At 40.6% G+C, this 19,325-nt stretch overlaps 1 protein-coding gene across 3 annotated transcripts; it reads right to left on the bottom strand.

Moving 5' to 3' along the window:
- Positions 1-12: 12 nt before the first annotated feature.
- cacng1b (calcium voltage-gated channel auxiliary subunit gamma 1b) lies at positions 13-18,520 on the bottom strand. Of its 3 annotated transcripts, none has more exons than XM_088069416.1 (5): positions 17,956-18,520; positions 8,216-8,290; positions 5,569-5,706; positions 3,872-4,110; positions 13-3,202 (listed from the first exon to the last, which is right to left on the bottom strand). In XM_088069416.1, the coding sequence occupies exons 1-4, from the start codon at positions 18,194-18,196 to the stop codon at positions 3,878-3,880; spliced, it is 687 nt and encodes a 228-aa protein (XP_087925542.1). In that variant the 5' UTR covers positions 18,197-18,520; the 3' UTR covers positions 13-3,202; positions 3,872-3,877. The 3 variants fall into 3 exon arrangements, with proteins under 3 accessions (XP_087925542.1, XP_087925543.1, XP_042361612.1); XM_088069417.1 differs by lacking the exon at positions 17,956-18,520 and adding exons at positions 13,497-13,615; positions 15,582-15,719 and having other exon boundaries at positions 36-4,110; XM_042505678.2 differs by having other exon boundaries at positions 36-4,110; positions 17,956-18,516.
- Between the last annotated feature and the right edge of the window lie 805 nt (positions 18,521-19,325).

The following is a 19,325-nucleotide window of genomic DNA, read 5'->3' as shown; positions in this document are numbered from 1 at the left end:
TGTGCATCTATTACATCACCCCTGAAAAGCCCTGACCTGCAGAGTATAAGGTCTCTGGAGCATATCGAATAGGTTTGTTTCAATTCAACCGTGGCTGCGAGGTTCCCGGACTGAAGCGATGTGGGCAACGACACAAGGAGAGTTGAATTCTCGGTAAAGAAAAGACTTTAAGACCATTTTTATTTCCTGAATAAATGTTCATCCACTGACTCTCTCTGTTTATTGGCACACATATAAAAAACATAATAAGGACAGACTGTAACCCTGCTTTATTCTATATGTGTTACTGTAATTTACACACTAATGGAAGCAGAGGGGAACAAAATGATTATGCGTCGTTACATACTGATATAAACAGCATAACTGACCTTTTGAAAAAAGACAGTCATGGACATAAACTTAATCAGAACATTTACAAATCTAAAATACAAATCAGGTGTTTTATTTAAAAGAAATACTAAACTCTGGGTGAGTCTTGAAACTCCTACAGGTTTATTATATACACATTTCTCATTATTTCACTGGTCGTGGCATGATTCATGTGTAGATTATATAAAATAGTCAATAAAATGCAATTAAAGGGAAAAAAACAACAACACACAAACACATTATTTCAGTTTTCTAAAATACAAGACTGTACAATAATTAAATAACTTTTGTGGCAGCAGTAAGAAAAATGAAAATGTTCCTCACAGACGGACCTCAGAGCGAAATGTAATCATTTTCGTCTTGTGTTCCCCTGTGAAACAGTGTCATTTAGGGAACTTTAATTTCACTGCACCTGCACCAGCTGAATGACTTGGGGGGGCCAGAGTGACTCAAAATAACATGTCAGACATAGATGGCTGTTTTGCTAACAATATATGACCCCTTTGTGAAACCTACGCAGGAAAAAAGAGCCAAATAAAAATTACTGCTGTCAAGTGAAATCTGATTTGTGTGTGTGTGTGTGTGTGTGTGTGGGTGGGTGTGTGTGTGTAGAATCAAAAAGGTCATCTATGATTTGAACAAGAAAACAATTAAAAAGCCAAAGAAAGTCTGCCTGAGTGTCTGAGTGAAGTTTTCACCTGACAGCAACAATGTACCATTTTACATCATCAGGCAATACTTATATGGAGAAGTCATCGGCGTCATACTTATTGTAAATATTTTAGCTCTAGGTATACATGACCCCAAAAGAAAAGTAATACAATTTAATACAGCATTGCAAATAAAAAATAAAGTTGCCACAAAAATCTATATTTTCCTCTGTATTTTAAATAAATTCTTCATGGATGTGTGTGGTATATATTTTTGTGAAGGTACCTTTACAGCCCACAGTCATGTGTCAGAGTTTCAATATTAACCATTAGCTAAGCCATGCCCCTTTAGTTACTGTTGCTACGCCTGTCTTTCAATGTTGAGATTATAGTGAAAACAACTGCAGATTTAACGTGTTTAACTGGAAATTTAGAGTAATTTTTGCAACAATGGTCCATCTTGATTTCAGACAAAAGCAGGTTTCTCATTTTTAGTTGAATACGGTCGATTTTGTCAGCCAAAATGACAGCTGTTGCTGATTTTAGCATCTGTGTTTGGCTAGCTGAGGGCACATGCTACTTTTTTTGCAACCTCAAATCCATTTTTTTTCTTATTGTAGAGGCAAAGAGTGATGCCGTCACAACATGCAAGGATTCCTAAGTGCCTGTTTTTCAGGGTGTAACAGCTGCACCCTGAGATAAGCAAATTCCAATTTCAATGCACAAAGCATGTCATGTGATGAGGAAGGACTAATCACAGTCGGTACACGTCTTCACTTTCTTCTGAAATATAAATCCAAGATAAATATGGGAAGAAATTGATTTTTTTTAGTGGAGCGCTATCATGAGCACCTGTCTCACAGACAATATTTCAGGTGTAATTTACACTTAAAAAACAACTCTTGGAAGAAGATCAGCTCCGCGCTCAGGATAAGGACTATGAATGAGTGCTGGTTATGGTTGCTTAGCAACCTCAGATGCAACCTGCCTCTGCACCCTTGTAATTTGGCACTGAAGGCACAAGAGTAGCACCCAATGCCCGACCTAACATTTTCCATTTGGTTAAAGACGCTTTTTAATATTTACAGCTAATTCATTTTAATTCACATTGTAACATGTAACCCAAGGCTAAACCCAGGCTACTGTTACTGTATTTAGCTGGAAACGTAACATTAAAGCAGATATACACACTGATAAAGCATTCAATTTCATACACTTTTGCACTTGTATGTTTGGTTTTGGATAGGGTTAAAAAAATAAACCACCATCAAAACTCTTTAGAAATGGAGTTTAAATCTTTACAGGCACATGCACACCACTTCAACATGTGCAGAAATGTTTAGCTTGATATACCTGCTGTAACTTTTACTAAGCTATGGTAAGAATATGGTTATTAAAGGTAAGGGTTTAACAATCCGTAAGTTTTTTCCTTAGTGTCTTTATATTTGTTTTTTGTTTTTTTATGAATGCTAAAATTAGAGCACAATTGTTAATATATAAAGGTTCAGTCAATACCATGGACAGTATTATGGATTTTTAGGTCCTGGCATCTTGAACATTGACTTAAAATAAATGATTTATGTCCAAAGGGAGCATCACTTGAGTGGTTTCTCTCTAGGCAATAAATGTCATAGATTTAATGTAGGAAGTCCTTGGAGAAAAGAGATGGCTGCAGTGACAGAAGTCCGTTACAATGATTCACTACTTCACTTTAAACAAAGCGTAACTGTTTTTGTGTGATACCATTTTATATTTAGTTTGATCCTAGCTGGTCTTTTGTATCTAATTTGATTTATCAAGTTGTAAGGTTTGATCATATCTAATCTGCTTGTCATCATACTGTAGTTTCTTTTCTAGTCTATTATTAAATATCATCAGAAAATCATTTTACTTTAATTAGATTGACAGACAGTAGAATTAAATACATTACATGCCTGCATTGTAATTACAATTACATGCCTGCATCACTTAATTTTAAAAAAAAGAGATCTATGATGGACATTTAGTTGGCTTGTTTTTTAATGAAAGTAAAAACAGTAACAGTAAAAAGCAGGGCCCTCTGGGTGTTCAGGTGTTTGTGGAAAACTCTGACAGCCTAAACTTAAGACATAGATGCTGAAAAGCATTTCATTCATGAGATGTGTTGTCACAACCCCCCAAAACAATTAATAAGCACACAGGACCTGGTAAAAAAAGAAGATGATGAGGGTTTTAGAAAAAGGTGCTGCTTGGCAGATAACTCTTAAATCTCGGGTGAAACTTATTCATTCCTTAGCTTTTACACACACCAACAAGGAAGAGTTTATACTCAGTTGCCAGAATAAATGTTGGTATTTTATGTGTCTGCAAACCATTGGTTAGTAAAATTTGTACATTATATGTTGAAACTTTGCATTTATTTACATTTCAATTTTCAGTTTCATGCTTTGACATTTGGTTAGTTTTAGGCACAAAAGCCACTTGGTCTTGGTTAGGAAAAAATCATGTTTATATGTTACGTATGAAACGTACAAATGTAACATGCCAACATTTATCCTGGCAACTGGGCTGATAGTGTTTAAAACAATTCCTGCTTCTAATGGCTTTACTCTAGGAAGAAGTCATGAAATTTAATGTTTTTTTTTGCTGTGGCTGGTTATCTATGGCAACTCTCTTTAAGGTCATTTTAATATTTTACTAACATAATTTGAAATCAATGGACGTGGAAGACAGAGAGAAACTTTTCAATGCTCTGGAAAATAGCTTGTTGTAATGGAAAATATGTGGGATATGACATGTAATTAAAGGGCTAAAAGATGCAAAACCGCTTGTATTTTTTGTCATTTTAACCAGATTTTGAGACATTGCATCACCTGTGACTAATCTAAGGTGTCAGGCTCAGCGTCCATGCAGGTCTCCCAGGGATTACGTGGCATGTGGGGCATGGAGATGAGGAGCAAGGCGCCTCCGCTGAGGATGAGCAGGGTGAAGGAGGCGCAGGCACAGGTAAAGGACCAGGAGTAGTAATATTCAATCCAGATGGTCTCATCGCTGTCGATCATGCGCTTGACAGATTGGCGCATTACCTCGACAGAGATGATGATGCAGAGACCTGCGTGCCAAAACAGAGATTGAGTTGCTGTTAAAAGCTGATGCTTGTGTTGTCATCAAATGTTGTTACAGTTCCACATTATCATGGCAAGATTGTCAGTTTTATTTTAACTTAGTAACAATAAATGCGATGCTAGATGGAAGTTTACAGCCATCAGAGTTAATTTGACCCTTTTTAAAATATTTTGAAATGTCGCCCCAGAGCTACATCAACTCTATTAGCACTTGGCACCCAAAAAATTGGCTGTCAACTCTGTTTAATTAGCTGCATGAGTAATACTCATCACTGAAAGAAGAGGTGTGTATGATGATGACTATAGCCCTTTTCCAAGGCGTGAATTTCCAACACGTCATCACATATTGGCGCTTTGTCAGTGGACTTCTGCCTCTACATATTAAGCTTTAGGTATCCTCCTGTGTCTGTTGTTGGCATTTTGGGAAAAGCAAATAACGCTGAGATGTCAACAAAAGCACATTGTTAGCATTAGGCAACAAAGATATGGGTGTTTAGGCAAAAACATCATGGTTTAGCTCTACATGCACACGGGAAGTGAACACCAACCTCCCGGGTGAAATTTCAGGGTTAGTTCCATCTGGCCACGTTATCAACTGACAGCACCCGTCCGCATGTCATGCTGCTGTGACAGCTGCTGTGACAAGTGCCGTCCGACAGCATTACAAACTGACGCTGCCTGGCCACGTATCATTCTGCTGTGAAAGGTGAGTTTTAGCATTGGTATCTTCAGCTCAAATCATTGACAAAGTGGGAGTATTTGATGACTTCGGAATGAGAAAAAGCAGGAATTTCATGCCATTATGCCACCTCGCAATTCTGTATGAAAGGTACAGTACTGGAATTTGGGGGCAGATCTGTGTTGCCTTTAAGATAGTAACAATGTGGAAATGATTTCTGCATAAAAAGGACAGTCAGTAGGACCAGATCTTGGGTGCCATGGGTGTGATGTTTTGATGACGTGTTTTGTGTGCAACCTATTGTGGCAGATTTAACTCAAAGAACAGCAACTGTAAATGGAGTGCCTTACCCTCCGAGCAGAGGACAAGATCAGCCACAATATAACAGAAGATAAAAGGTTGTTCTTTCCTTGTTATTGTTTAAAAAGCGCTGCTGACAATCTGCTGACACCGATGTTATATGTCACACCAGAGGCTGACGCTAGTGTGTTACATATCAGGCCTAGATATGTAACACAGGGGTCACACCTCTGATTCCACGATGCCAGCATGCTGTCTGATATCACACTCTGGCATGGCATAATCCCGTGTAACAAAGCAAAGAAGGCGGCATGTTTAAGGGACTCTGTAATTGCCCTATAGCGCAATCGTTGTTTAAAAAGGGGCATCTTCTGTCCCGCCTCACTTCCAGTTGAGCAGTAACACAAAGAGACGAGAACAGCAGACAGAGCCTGATCTGTGATTCACATTTTCTGCCACGTCTGACCTGCGAAGGCGAAGAACATCCCAGCAGGCCGAAGCAGGTAGTCCCGTCCTTTCCCAAAAGAGAAGATGACACAGAGGGTGCCCAGGATCATGAAGAAAAGGCTGAAGATGGCGATGGCTGCCGCTGAGATGTTGTACTCTGATAGAGAAAAAAAGTGAAAAAGAGAAAAGGAAAGACAGAAGGACGACAGAAAGAGAAAGTCAGGAGAGACCAAAAGATAGAGCAAAGAGAGACAGCAGATTGGCAGCCAGCGACTAAAAACTGCATGTGCAGGAGCAGAAGGGGAGGTTGCAGTCTCGTCTCCGTAATAATTGTTTCAATATTGCACTCAGGCGAGTTATGACACAGATAATTAGCCTTTAAATTAGCCTCACTTTAAAAACAACAGTCATTTCTCCAGAGTGGCAATAATGCCATTTGCATGACAGATAAGATGCTGCAGGCTTATAACAAGATGATTAGAACATCTCTCTCTCTTCCCACCCGCCGCCCCTCCCGTCTGTTTGTCAGATAAAGATAATCTAGTCTCTCCTTCTATGTAACACTCCAACTGTGATAGAAATGATCCTTGGAGCATCCGATTCCATTTCAGCACCCCGACTGAGAAGTAAAACCAAGTGTAAAATAACCTTACGGTGTCTGTTTGAGGCCTGTTAGTCTGTGCGAGCATGCATGTGTGTCATGGTCTCGTTATGCATTTCACATGTGCATGTTTTTGATTAACCCTTAAGCCTTTTTAAGCTGTCCAACTTTGATCATTTATGTCTTTCATTTTCTGCTGATACATTGAAGCTGTGTCCTCCTTGTTATTATTTTAATGTCACCTTTTATATCTCTTTTGCACTTGTTTTGCATTAAATTCTGATATTTAAACCTTTGAAAACTGGATCGACATCCCTTTTTTTAAAACAGGCTTTTACCCTAAAACACTGAGCAGACTGGTTTTATTTCTATTAAAAGTAATTAGCAAGAAATGTCCCACAAATGGCAAGAAATTAGTCAATTCTGGGGCATCTTCTTTCTGTGTTTTTAAAAAGAAGCCAGTTTGCTCAGGTTTCAAATGGTTAAAGGCCTGAAATTCATCATTTTTCTGTAGGGTGACGAACTCAGAAAACATGTTTGTCACAGTCTGTTGTGTCCTGATACCTTCAGACTTTTTGGGCCAGCTGGACTGAGTATCAGTAAAAGATTCATTTAAGTTGCCTGTATTAGTTAGTCTGTCTTTGTTTTCACAGACAGTTGAGTTGCATTTTCTTGCCTTTTGGGTTTCTGTTCCTACGCATGCCCACTATGCCCAACTACACGCGACCAGAAATCTGCTACCATATTTGAAACGACTGATTCCCTGACCAAGCTGGTGGCATGAGAGGAAGTGACAAAAATTCAAACGTATCTCACATGTTGCAAGTTGCAGCTCCAGTGACTTTCTGAGCAGCTCTGTATAAATCCAGAAAATCCTAAAATGAAACCTTCTCTGGTAGAGAAGGGGGTGGGGGATTGTGGATGGATACAACCAACCAGTGGGGCAGGGCAGACCCAAATTGAGGCAAATTGGTCGCGTATAGTGGGCAGGCACCGTTTCCCTCGTTTACCCATCTACACACCTGGCCTGCTGCAGCCTCATTAGTCCTTCTCTGCTCCACAGGTTTTCCCAGCCAATCAGCTCCCTGTCTGTTCTCCTGCCTCATCACCGTATTTCCTTCACCTGAGCGCTTCCTCCCTTTTCCCCGCCTGCACTTCATCCCCTCGTCAGACTAATTTCTTATTGATTTTCAGTTGAGTCTTTGTTTGATTTTGTGACCTGTTTGAGGCCTGCAGTCTCCTGCATTTAGGTCCACCTCCTCCACACCACATGACAATATTTATGTCTACTTTACCTGTACTTCAATGTATTCTCAGTGTATAAAGTTAGGTTGTTGTTTTTCAAACTGTATAAAATGTAATCAACAGATAAAAATCAACAGATGATTGTCGTGTAAATAGTTGCAGCATAAAAGAGTGTGTCTGTTGAACTGTTTGTCCATAATATGTACTTTGAACTACACGGTAAATGAACAAACCTGCTGACTTTACACTGTATGTGTCTTAACTGATTTCACCACGGTGTATTGCTCTGTATGTCTGCTGCAGTTTATCTAACACTGACAATGATCTGTAACTGCCTGCCTTCACCAGTATCTCGCTGTGTTCCCTCACACTTCCCTGTGTGTTCTTCTGTATCTAATCAGAAGCTAAAAGGGTTGGCTAGCCAACGTAGAGCCAAGGTTGAAAAAAATGTTTGCTCTGAAAATAGCAGAGGAGGAGAAGATGAAAATCAGAAGATATCAGAACAGATTTCTTTCTTATCTTATGTAAGGGACAGTGTGCGGTCTTCAAAAATTTTCCTTGTTATATTGAAAAGAAAAATCCAGGCTGCATGAGTATGTCCCAGCAAAACGTATTTGCTATCGCACATTAGTTGTGTAAGATAGAAATGTGTAGGAGAGCAGGTTGCAGGTATCTATAGGGGTCTTACATGTGACATACTGTGATATCTAAGAATATATCTGTATAGAAAATGTTGTTTTCTATATGGATATACAGTTATACGTCTGAAAAAAACATGATCTGTAATATGTAGTCTGCGTGGCAGCGAGGAGGCACCCACCTTTCTGGGTCTTCACTTCAAAAACTTCAGCTTCTTCCCCTGAGGTAAAGTGTTTGAAGTAGGAACAGTTTTTTGCTGCAGAGTAAGACAGGAAGCGAGAGAAGAGGATGAGAGAGGGGGCGAGAGAGAAAGAAGGAGGTGAAACATGACGGGGATAGAACAGGTGGCTCAGGTTGTATCTTTAGCTCTGTGAGTCTGCTGTACCAATCAATGGACACTGGTCCCATTCAAAATCAGACACACACCTGTGGAAAAAAAGTCTTGTGATATTATTTGACTAAATTATTTATTTAGCTTGGAACTCTAGCGTGGCATGTGGTGTTGTATTTGATCAATACAGGCAGGGGCGTAGCACCAAATTCAGGGCCCAATGCTTACCAGTCTCTGTGGGCCCCATGCCCTTCCTCTATTGATCCATGCCTATTTAAAGCAACTTTTTTTTTTTAACGAACTCAGTTTGCTTTTTCCCCCTTTCCTTTTTTTTCTTTCTTATTTTCTTTTTTGGAGGCCAGATTTATCTCATTTGGAGAAAGTTGGGACAGTGTGCTTTGGTGCAGTCAGTTACTCAAATCTAGCTGTGTGAAGAGATGAATCCATGTGCAAGGGTGGACTAAACCATTTTGCTTGTTTAAGGGGTGAGAGGGACCTCAGAGACCCTCCACTATTTTTTTTTTACACAAATAAATAATGCAAACAAGTGACTGGGCTGCAATTTTAAGATTTCAGAAGTGATTCAGAATGAGAGTTGTGAGCCCAGTACTCATCTATTCATCCAGCTAATGGCTCACAAACACTTCACCAGGGTGGATACATACAGAGAGACTAAAACATGTCCTGATACAAACATACAGCTATAAAATATGTGTTGTTTGTTATTTGAGTATAAAACTGCATATCCTTCCTGTGCCTAAATAGACAAATAATCAGCGGTTGCTGTTCGTCTTTGGCTGTTTGATCCGGTGCACATTCAACAACGCCCCCAAATCACAGCAGTGTTCTGTGACTTCCTGTCATCCTAAAATAAAGTAAATCCTAAAATATCATCCTAAAATAAAACAAATAAAGTGTTGAACTCAAATCCTTCACTGTCCTCCATGTTGTTTACTTTTCTACTTCTCAGAAAGTCATTTTGCTCCCATCTCTACAGAAACTTTCGTCCTTTGACCACAATCTTCAGTATATATACAAAAAAAAAAAAAGATTTCTGGGTGCAGTCATTACAAACACATCCATCTATCTGTGTGCTGTCTCTGAGGACAGCTGGGCTGAGAGGGTGGGGCGGAGAGGACGTAAAGGCCAAGTGAGTGTCCCCCCTTCCCTCCACTCGCCGTCGTTTCTTGCTGAGATTAAACCCATAAAGCAGACAGGTGCTCTCTCTGTCCACACAGAAATGGACAATGCTTGTGTGTGCACATACTCCGTGTGTGTGTGTGTGTGTGTGTGTGTGTGTGTGTGTGTGTGTGTGTGCGTGTGTGTGTGTGCGCACCAGGCAACAGAGGAGCTGTTTGTTACCCAGGATGAGAAAGAATCACTAAAGAGGTAACCTAGCAACAGGCTGCTGCAGGTCTTGGCTAGTCTGATCTATTTACCCATGTAAAGGCATATCAAGAGGAGTGTGTGCATACATATGTGTGTGATTGAGGGGACTGAGGGGATGAACAGGCCGGCGGCAGGGAGAATCGGAGGCGAGGCCAAACACAGCAGCTTGGATCTGCAAATATATTATTTTCATTAGTCTTCTGTCATTAGCTGTCTGTAACTCTGAGGCTAAACTAATCTGAGCTGATATGTTTTTGAGCGTCGCTATGAGATTTACTATGAAGACTATTATCTGCCCACCACTCAAAGACAAGACAGAAAGACCTTTGGTTTATACAAAGGAAGCTTCACAAGACTGAGCCTCTAGTTATCTGCTGATACCCATGGGAAGCAGGGAGAGAAGATGAATTTGGAAAGTGACAGATTTTCTTAAGTTAAGTATTTGACCATATGCTAAGCACCTGTCATTCTAGCATGGCACTTAACCAATAAACAGACTGTGAGTTACAGTTTATTTCTGGTCATTTTAATCACACATTTGGCTCATACAAGTATTATTGTTGGTGCTGCTGTTGCAAAGTCAACCAGACCATTTTCTGTTTTCGTTAAAGTTTCCTGCAGTTGCTTTGGTTGTTTTGCACTGTCCGCTTATTCTGCTACTTGGGATAATAACTGCAAAAAACTTAAGTTAATATTCTTTGGTGACTAGGGATAGCTACTGATGGCTGCCAAGAAAACAAAAGCTCTATAGCCATCACATTGTGCAATGAACATTTACTTAACATTGATCAACTAAAGCAAAAAAGTGTCTCCTTTTACTTTAAGAACAACTCTTTCATGTAACTTTAGATGGTGAACATTCACTGAGGAGGAGAACATCTGGGTGCGTATCATTGACCTTGCAGTCAGGCTAATGGGGAGATTTAGTTCCAGTGGGAGAACGATTAGAACGATGCATCGCTTGTCATTTTGGTTTTGCTTCTTTCCATTAAACTCTGCTACCACCTTAATCTCTGTGATGTGCTGCTTCTCCTAAACCCTTACCTTCCTCTCCATCCTCCCACCTCTCATTAAACCTGTCTGTGTGCTCCACTTCAACTTTGTCTTCTTTCAATTTAGTATTCTTAAGGTTTTTCTTTTACACTTGGTTTTTAGGATGGTGTTTTATATATTTTTGAACTAAAATGCTAATTTAAATCTGATCTTGAAAATAGTTTCTACATCTTTTGCAGGATTTTTATAGAAGATGTTTTTTAGGCGATGGGGTGGCTGTTCTTTTTCTAGCCACACAGGATGACCGACTAATTCTGGGTCAATGTGAATTGGATGGGTGGTGGCGGTATTTGAATGGCTATTCCACTAGGAGGTCTAATAACTGGGACACAGCAGCACAGGAGAGTCCTCACGGCCCCTCTGAGTACGTGCATGTGCGTATATGCGTGTGTGGCCTGACATTTATTGTGAAATGCAAAACATTACACTTTGTCATTATCATAGCCACAACAAACTGCATCTGAGTATCTCATTCGGTAAACACTGAATTGGTAATTCTGTTAATATATCTCAAATTTACATAATGGGGAGTGATTCATTCAGATTTTTTACCTAGCACTTCTGAAAGCCAAATCAGCGACACACCTCCACAGTTTTGCCTCTGCACCCACAGCTATAAAAAAAAAGTGATTGGAAATCGAAAACTGTGGCTCAAGGTGACCTCTGTGCTTTCAAAGGTATGAATTGGGGGCACCAGCCAGGCATTGTGTCACTGAATGAGGCAGAGGAAGACGTTTTATTTGAAGGTGTAAGTGCTCTGGTGGTAATCTTTCCACTGTTGGACCGGAAAACTCAACCACTTGAAAGCTCTAAAACAACTCTGATAATAAACCTCTTCTTCTTCGCACACATATGTAGGAACACACACGTGCTCACAAAAGAACCATTTACGCTTTTTATTTCCCATCCGAGCGGTGTGATGTGATCCATAAAGGGTTCGTTTGATTTTTACAGCACTCAAGCTGTCATGCGTCATTTGTGGGAAGCTAATTTCAAAAGTCATTTGGGTTCACCGCTTTTCTGCCGTTGTTATGCAACCCCTTCAGCAAAAACTGTGTAATTGTGCCTATATGAAAAAGTGTTTGTGTACGCGCCTCTTGACGACTAACTCCCCCCTCTCTTTGTAAAAATGCAAATGCACGTTATTAAATCCAATCACTGCTGCTTGCTTGGGTATAATGTTCATCAAGGATAAAATCTGTTATGGTGCACTCTCGATCAGCACTGTTTTGTTTTGTTTTTTTGAAACACAGTTGAGCTTGCTTATGCGCTAAACACTCGACCTGCAATGCACATTAAATGGAGAAGCAGATTAAGTAATGCTGCGGTGGTGTTGTTAGTCAGTCAGCTACTCCATTAGGCTCCAAACTCAGTTGCCAGTTACTTATGCAGATCCATCAAAAACATTTTCAGAGATTTCTTTGACTTTCAAACCTATAACACACCATTGAGATTACATGCTGAGTGTATTTTTGCACCACTGATTTGCTATTTGCACCAGAATTATCTAAATGTTCATACAGAACTATCCAGTGCTATTGTAGGTTGAATACTTGGATACAAAGTCTATGGGAACAGTCATTATTACTCCAGAACTCATCATGTGGTGTTAAAGGAATACTTCATCCACCAAATGAACATTTGTGTCTGAAATTTTCACTCTGCGTTGTGCTGAATTTGTGAAGGAAACTTTGTTTTTCTTGGATGCCTCCACACTGAAGGAAAAAAAAAACTGGTGTAAAAGGGAGCCGCATTTGTTAACAATAAAGTTATATCAAAACATCTGTTTACAAACTGGCACACAACTCGTGCAGTATTTGACCCATCTTCAACTGTAACGTGCGGCCTTCAGTCATTACATTATTTCCATCTTTACTCCCATCAGCATATTGCCAATTCAATGGGTTATGTGCTGCATTACTTTTTGTAATTATACATATGGACAGTGCATGACAACAAACAAACACATGCATTTTAACTGCTTAACAGCATTCCCGAGCAGAGTTCAAACATGCATGATTGCCCAGACACATGACTTGTATGTGGAGACGTTTGAACAGTAAGGTTTAGTGAAAATTCATACGACTGGATAAATGAGACCTGGATTATGCTGAAAGAGTTTTTAAACTGACGTTTTGCTATAGTTTTGTTGTTGTGAAACGCTGCCCCCTTTTACTTGAACTCATCAAAAATCTTTGCAGTTTTTCTGTCTTCATTCACCATAAGAGAAAATTTTTATTTTACAAATTCAATGCTACACGAGTGTGAGTAATTACTATACAAATAACCTTTTTGCAGGTGAAGTATCTCTTTAATATTTTATATTATAAAAAGTATTTTAATATGAAAACACCTGTGAATTTATCACATTAGAAACACTATTAAACATGTGAAATGACACTCAAAATGTGCAGTCCAGCCAAGCCTCCAGTTCTCAGCCGTGCTGCCAGAGCTGATAGCACTCTATCAAGGAGAGAGCAGAGCGGCTGAAGCCAGAGAGTGGCTGTTTTTCTCTGCGGTCCTCTCTGCTGTCAAACTCCATCAACCAGATTGAGCAACTGGATGCCAGCAGAGAAAACACTTGTTGAGACCAAAACTGTACGCCTTTTCTCGGCCACTGGAGAAGAGCAATCAGCTTCGCCTGGTGAGGATGGCCACTGAAAAGTACTTTCTGAAGTTGGAAACTTACCAATCAGCAGCTCATTTAGGGCTGCAACTAATTTGCATTGTTGATTGAGAGGGAGGTTGAAGGAAAGAAAGAAGTAGGCCGAGCTCACATGGTCCAACAAGTTCGCCAATGGTAGGAAACTGTGAAAAAAATCCTATTTTAATGCAAAGAAGCAAAATGACAAGCAGCTCCAGCTGTTCTACTCCATATTTTGACGTGATAAATGACATGATAGAGCACGTTAATCAGTGTATGTATGCACGGTTGCTTACAAACAGTGTTAATGGAGTATTCTTTTTCACTAGTAATGTAAAGAGCTTTGTAGGAATATTGTATCGGCAAAAACCTAAGGACTATTTTGTGAGTGTAAACGTAGGCAGTGTCACTTTAATATTATGTAAAAACACTGCACAAAGGACTAGAGACACACCGCTCACAGATGCATTTTCTGACGGCACCAGAGCCACAAATGGGAACAGATTGGTTTGTATAACTAAAACTCTTCTGTCTGGCGTGGGAGCAAATGGCAGATATGCGGCGCTACGTTCCAAGTCCGTGGACCTTTTCAGGTAATATGAAAGAATGACTCATTTTCCCTCATAAGCCAGGTTTAGAAACGCTGCCATGGTTGTGAGAAGGTAATCAAGAGGGTCTCTGTTAAAACAGCTGATATTTCTTGATGCGCACTCTGACAGGTGGCAGCAGGTTGAGCGTTGAACTCCCCTGCTGCTGAAAGCGAGACAGGTGAGCCGCCAACAGGTGCAGTCTGTCAGATTTCTTCTCTCTCTTGTCATTCCCGTCCATTTCCAGATAGTGTCGAGTATCGCAGCAGCAGTTTGGATTCTGCACAGATATTCTGACACTGTTTTAGTGCTGCTGTCAGGTTGAGGGGGTTAGAATGGGATCTTTCATCGTGTTTGAGTTGTGAGTCTGTCAGCTGCACAGGAGACTTGTCCGTGTCGGAAAATAATCTCCAATTTAACCGAGAGGAATCTCATCATCGTTTTACACCAAGAGGGTGTTCTGGAGGCCCTCGATGTGTTACATTTTTATGACAGGCAGCTGTCACAGCTCTTTTCTGTCAGTTTCTCTGTCTACCTGCTCTCTCTTTCTGGTCTACAGCAACACCACCACAAGCCTTGTGTAAATACTATTGAAGTGCTCCCCCTCTCCCAGTCCACAGAGGCATGCCCACCTCTGTCCACCCACGCAGACTTCAGTTTTCTTCTCCCAATCCCCTTTCTCCCTCCTGAGTCTCCCAGGTGTGCTCTAACTCATGAGCTCAGGCGGGAAGCCACACTTCATTAAGGCCTGTACTGATCCTGAGGTGCTGGAGCCGGAGGCGAAGTCAATGAGAGAGTCGGAGTGAAATCTCTCGGTTAGGCTGCCAGGCACAAGCGCACACAGCCAGAGGCCAGAGAGACTCTGTTTATCCCCAAGCTGGCTCTGCTCACACCGGGCTTGTACTTAAAGCTACGAGGCAACGCATTTGTTTTACTACCAGACAGAATGATCACGTACTGCGTGCAATGTTATGCAAAGAGGGAAATAACTTCCAAAATGGACTTGAAGATTACCTTTTAACTTTTTGACACAGATTCTGCACCAAGCAGCCTCCCCTACTTTTTAGTTATCCTTGACTTATAATTTGTAATTAACCCTTTAAAACCTGAGCAATTGGGTTTGACTTCTTTTTAAAACATGGGTAGAAACCAATGAGCTACAAGACATGGATCAAAAATTAGCTGGAAATTATGAAAAAAAAAAAAAACAAAAAAAACAAGGAACAATTGAATGATGTGAAAATAAGAAAAAAAAGTAAAAAATAAAAAACAAATTTTCAGATCATTTTTGTTGCCTTTTACTAATTTCTTGTAATTTGCAAGACATTTCTTGCTCATTGCTTTCTCCTTCATGTCTGTTTGATAAAACAAATCAGTTTGCTTAGGTTTCAAGAGTTATCTCAACACAGCACAAAAAAGCTGATGTTGATCCAGGTATCAAAAGCTCAAGCAAGATTTAGCCCACAAATTGTGGCACTGAAACGGAAAATGTGTAGTTATTACGCATTAAAATGTCTAAAAATGACTTGATTTGTGTACTTACATTATCCCAAAGGTTTCCATCAATGTTCAAACTCAGAGAAATCTCTCTTTTTAATCAAAGACGGTGTTTGCCAAACCTCCCTTCAAGTAGCACCAGTCCTGCATGCTGTAGCTGTCTCCCTGCTGCAACATAGCTGAGTCAAATGAACTCGTTATCAACTCCTGAAGCTGCTTGATGACCGGCTGATCTTTAACTCAGCTGTGCTGAAGCAGGGAGAGATCTAAATCATGCAGGACTACTTGAGGAGAGATTTGGGAAACAAAGATCAAAGACATGGTCTATTTCATCTGGATGTCGTCGCCTGTCAGTGGCATCATTTATGCACGTGTCAGGGTTGTAGTTGTCTACAAAAAGCTGTCATAAATGGAGTTTTTATCCACTTTTAAGCAACATTTTTACAATACACTTTTTTAGATCTTGGTGGTCAAATTAGAAGCAAGTCTGAGCTGCTTTCTGGGGGGCCTCATCTGAAGTTTTTAGAGAAGCTGAGCAAACATTAGCAGCTTGACTAAGGCCCCTGCCATATAAAACAGTACAAAAAAACATAGATTTTTAATCTGAACTCCTTTATTTGTTTTTATCAGTTTAAATCGCCATGTTTGCTTGTTTTTGAGAGCAGACCTCTGCAAAAGATTTGGCTCCTGGTAAAAACCTCCTGCACATCTGGACTTTAAGTTAAAAATGGGGAGCACAATCCGCATGAGCTAGGTTAATGCCCCATCTGACACAAGCCAAACTGATGTGTTTGGTTTTGGAGAGGAAGAGACAGCTGTGGATAATTCGGCTCCTGGTAAAAACCTATTGATTAAGGAACACTGAAGGAATCCAAACCAGGAGAAATGACTGCATTGCTTGGTCTTTTGTTGCTGTTTCAATTGAGAGGCCCCTAGCAGCATAAAATTACATATTGTACATTTAAACATCAAAGATTACTCATTCAAAAGCACATGTCCACATACATGGAGACTACTCATCAAGCTATCTAACCTGCTGCTGATTGGATTCAGTGCAGCTGCAGCCTTGTTGAAAACACCTGTGCATTGTATTGCAAACCTGATGAAGCCACGGGCAAAATGCATTGTTTGCAATGTTTCAAATGAGGACTAAATAAAATGAAGAGGCAATTCAGCCTTCTTGTGTGCAGCGAATCTGCTTATTTAGTATCAATCAGAAAATACTGCTTGAATTCCCTAATCACTGCTGTCTGCACAGTCTTGCATCCGGTTTGATCAAAGCCTACCTCAGATCTGCTGTAAAACTGTGAGCCCAACTGAACGAAAGACGCAGAAGTTTAATAGTGTTTATATTTCAGAGAAAGTGTGCTGACAAATTATGTAGCACTTCCTGTGAGTTGAAATGGATTTGATTTCTCATCTTACACTGAGAGTCCATCAGCTCAGACAGAACAGATTCGTGTTTTTGTCATGTTAACTGTGAGTTGCCGCGGCAATACTCTTCCATTACGCACTTGACTTCAGCTGTTCGACTGGGCTTAATTGGCGGTCTGTTCAGAGACTTCCTTTGTGGAAGATAATAACGGTTTCAGTGAGAGGCTGGCCGAAGAGCTGTTAACACATTCAATCCAAACACGTGTGTGTGTTTGTGTACACACACATACATATGCACATGCCAATATATGTGCTGGCGTGTGCTTTTGCGTGTGAGACGAGGGAAAAAGACGAAGGGGCAGGCACAGAGATGGAGGCAGAGAGGACATGGGTTGAAGAAAAGGGTGAGCAAAACTGCTCCTGCAGTCATTGCTCCTTTTTTTTTTACCTCCACAGAGATTGTCCTTAATGCTTTTTAGATGATCTCCCAAGATTTAAGGACAAATTAAATGCTGTTTGCTTTGTCTGTTTCTGGATATACAGCAATTACTGGAAATTGTGATGGAAAAACACCAGCTCTGCATATATTTAAAACCCACACACACTGAAGTCCAGGTTAAATTCTAGCTGTGATACAAGAGAGTATCTGAAAGCAGCAGACAGAGCCCCATTACGCTGTTAACTCCATATTTTCAGTTGCTTTTGTCTGCTTTGACCTGCATGTTTACACAGATATGTAAGCAGAGCTGGAGTATAAATATTTCTTCACAGGTTTCAAACCACTTTTCACCAACAGTACTTTTTTTTCTTTCTCTGTATTTCTAAATATGGCAAAGAAAAAAACTCACTGTGACCAGACATCTAGGATTATTTCAAGCCAGGAGAGCTGTCACTCAGCAACCACGTAACACATTTGATAACAAATTTGATGACAATTAAGCAAATAAATTTACTACTAAGTAGGAGTATTTGAATGTCACCTTGACATGAGCCTTGACCCGAAGCACGATAATCCAAAAATTAATTAAGAACAAAAGGCTCCATACCTCCCGGTAAGCTGATGGGGCCGCAGCCTTTGCCCATAGGGTCCTCCTCCACGATAAAGATGGTCTTCTTGCAGAGCCTCCAGAGGCCAAAGTGGGCCGCCTCGCAGGTAGCGTTGAGCTTCTCCACCCGTGGGCTGAGCACGGCCCAGTGGTCGGTCACCACCGCCGCCAGCATCGACGACATGCCCACCACAATCACCACGGACGTGATCTTGACCTTGGTCGCCTGCTCCTCAAACATGTTGCCACTCGATGGTGTGCAAAGTTTTGGACGTGTGTGCGTGCGCGTGCCTGTGTTTTGCACGTGTGTTGGTGCGTGTGACACACAAGTGAGTGAAATGCTAGTGTGTGTCGATGTGTGTGATGGTAGAGGTTGTCTTCAGTTCCTTAAGGTGGGATGTTGACTCCAGAGGTTCCCCCGTCTTGTCTACAGCTTTACTACACTTCTGATGTCCTCTTGTCTCTCCTGCTCTCCTGTCCGCAGCTCTTTCTTTCTCTTTCTCTGCCTTGTGCCTGGTGGTTGGTAAAAAGAGGCCAGATAACAGTGCCCTAGTTTCTACCTCGCTCCTCGCTTCCTCTCCCTCCCAAGTTGCCTTTGGTGAGATGAGGCCATTCAGCTGCCAGACCAAGATGAACTGGGAAGTGCTTAAACCTATTACACCTATTAGTCAATTCAAGTCAAGCCAATTTTATTTATAAAGCCCATTATCACAAAACACGGTTTGTCTGAGAGGGCTTTACAGCATACAGCATCCCTCTGTCCTTAGACCCTCATATCACCTAAGGAAAAAATCCCCAAAAAGAACCCCTGAACGGAGACGAATATGGAAGAAACCTCAGGAAGAGCAGCAGAGGATGATGAGGGATCCCTCCTCCAGGACAGACAGACGTGCAATAGATGTCGTAAATAACAGTTGAACTACAATAATGACAAAAAGGAAAGAGAAAGAGAGAGGAGGAGATGCACAGCAATAATGGTAACAAACACGTCATATTACAATAATGATAGTTGTAAAATTACTAAATGCACTCTATGATAGCGTGTTATGTTATGTGCAAATATTGTGGGTGTTGATAAAAGGCCCATGCGTATATTGATAGTGGAGGCGTGACTCATAATAATGCCAGTAGAAAGTCGGGTAGTCGGATCAAGTTCAGACACCTTCATTTGAAGTTTAGACACAGTCTATCTGTTGTGAGTGTTATACACTTAAAACTTTGTCAAGTTTTAATGGTCAGCAACAAAAGCTAGTATTTTTTAAACAAAACTTCGAGACATTTTCAGCTGTGTTTGTAGGAACAAAAGTGAGTATTTTTTAACAATGGAAATCGGGACATCTCCAGACACTTTTGTATTGACCAAACGGTAT

This window comes from Plectropomus leopardus, chromosome 18 (genome assembly GCF_026936395.1).
Source record: "Plectropomus leopardus strain MGB_pleo_1.0 chromosome 18, ASM2693639v1, whole genome shotgun sequence".
In the NCBI taxonomy this organism is placed as follows: Eukaryota; Metazoa; Chordata; class Actinopteri; order Perciformes; family Serranidae; genus Plectropomus; species Plectropomus leopardus.
Note: the sequence above shows the minus strand (reverse complement) of the source record. Positions and strands in the feature narration are given on the sequence as shown.

Coding starts and splice junctions, on each gene's coding strand:
- cacng1b (XM_088069416.1), bottom strand. CDS start 18,196: ATGTTTGAGGAGCAGGCGACCAAGGTCAAGATCACGTCCGTGGTGATT. Junction 8,291..17,955: donor CCCCATCAGCTTACCGGGAG/GTATGGAGCCTT, acceptor CTTACTCTGCAG/CAAAAAACTGTTCCTACTTC. Junction 5,707..8,215: donor TGAAGTGAAGACCCAGAAAG/GTGGGTGCCTCC, acceptor TTTCTCTATCAG/AGTACAACATCTCAGCGGCA.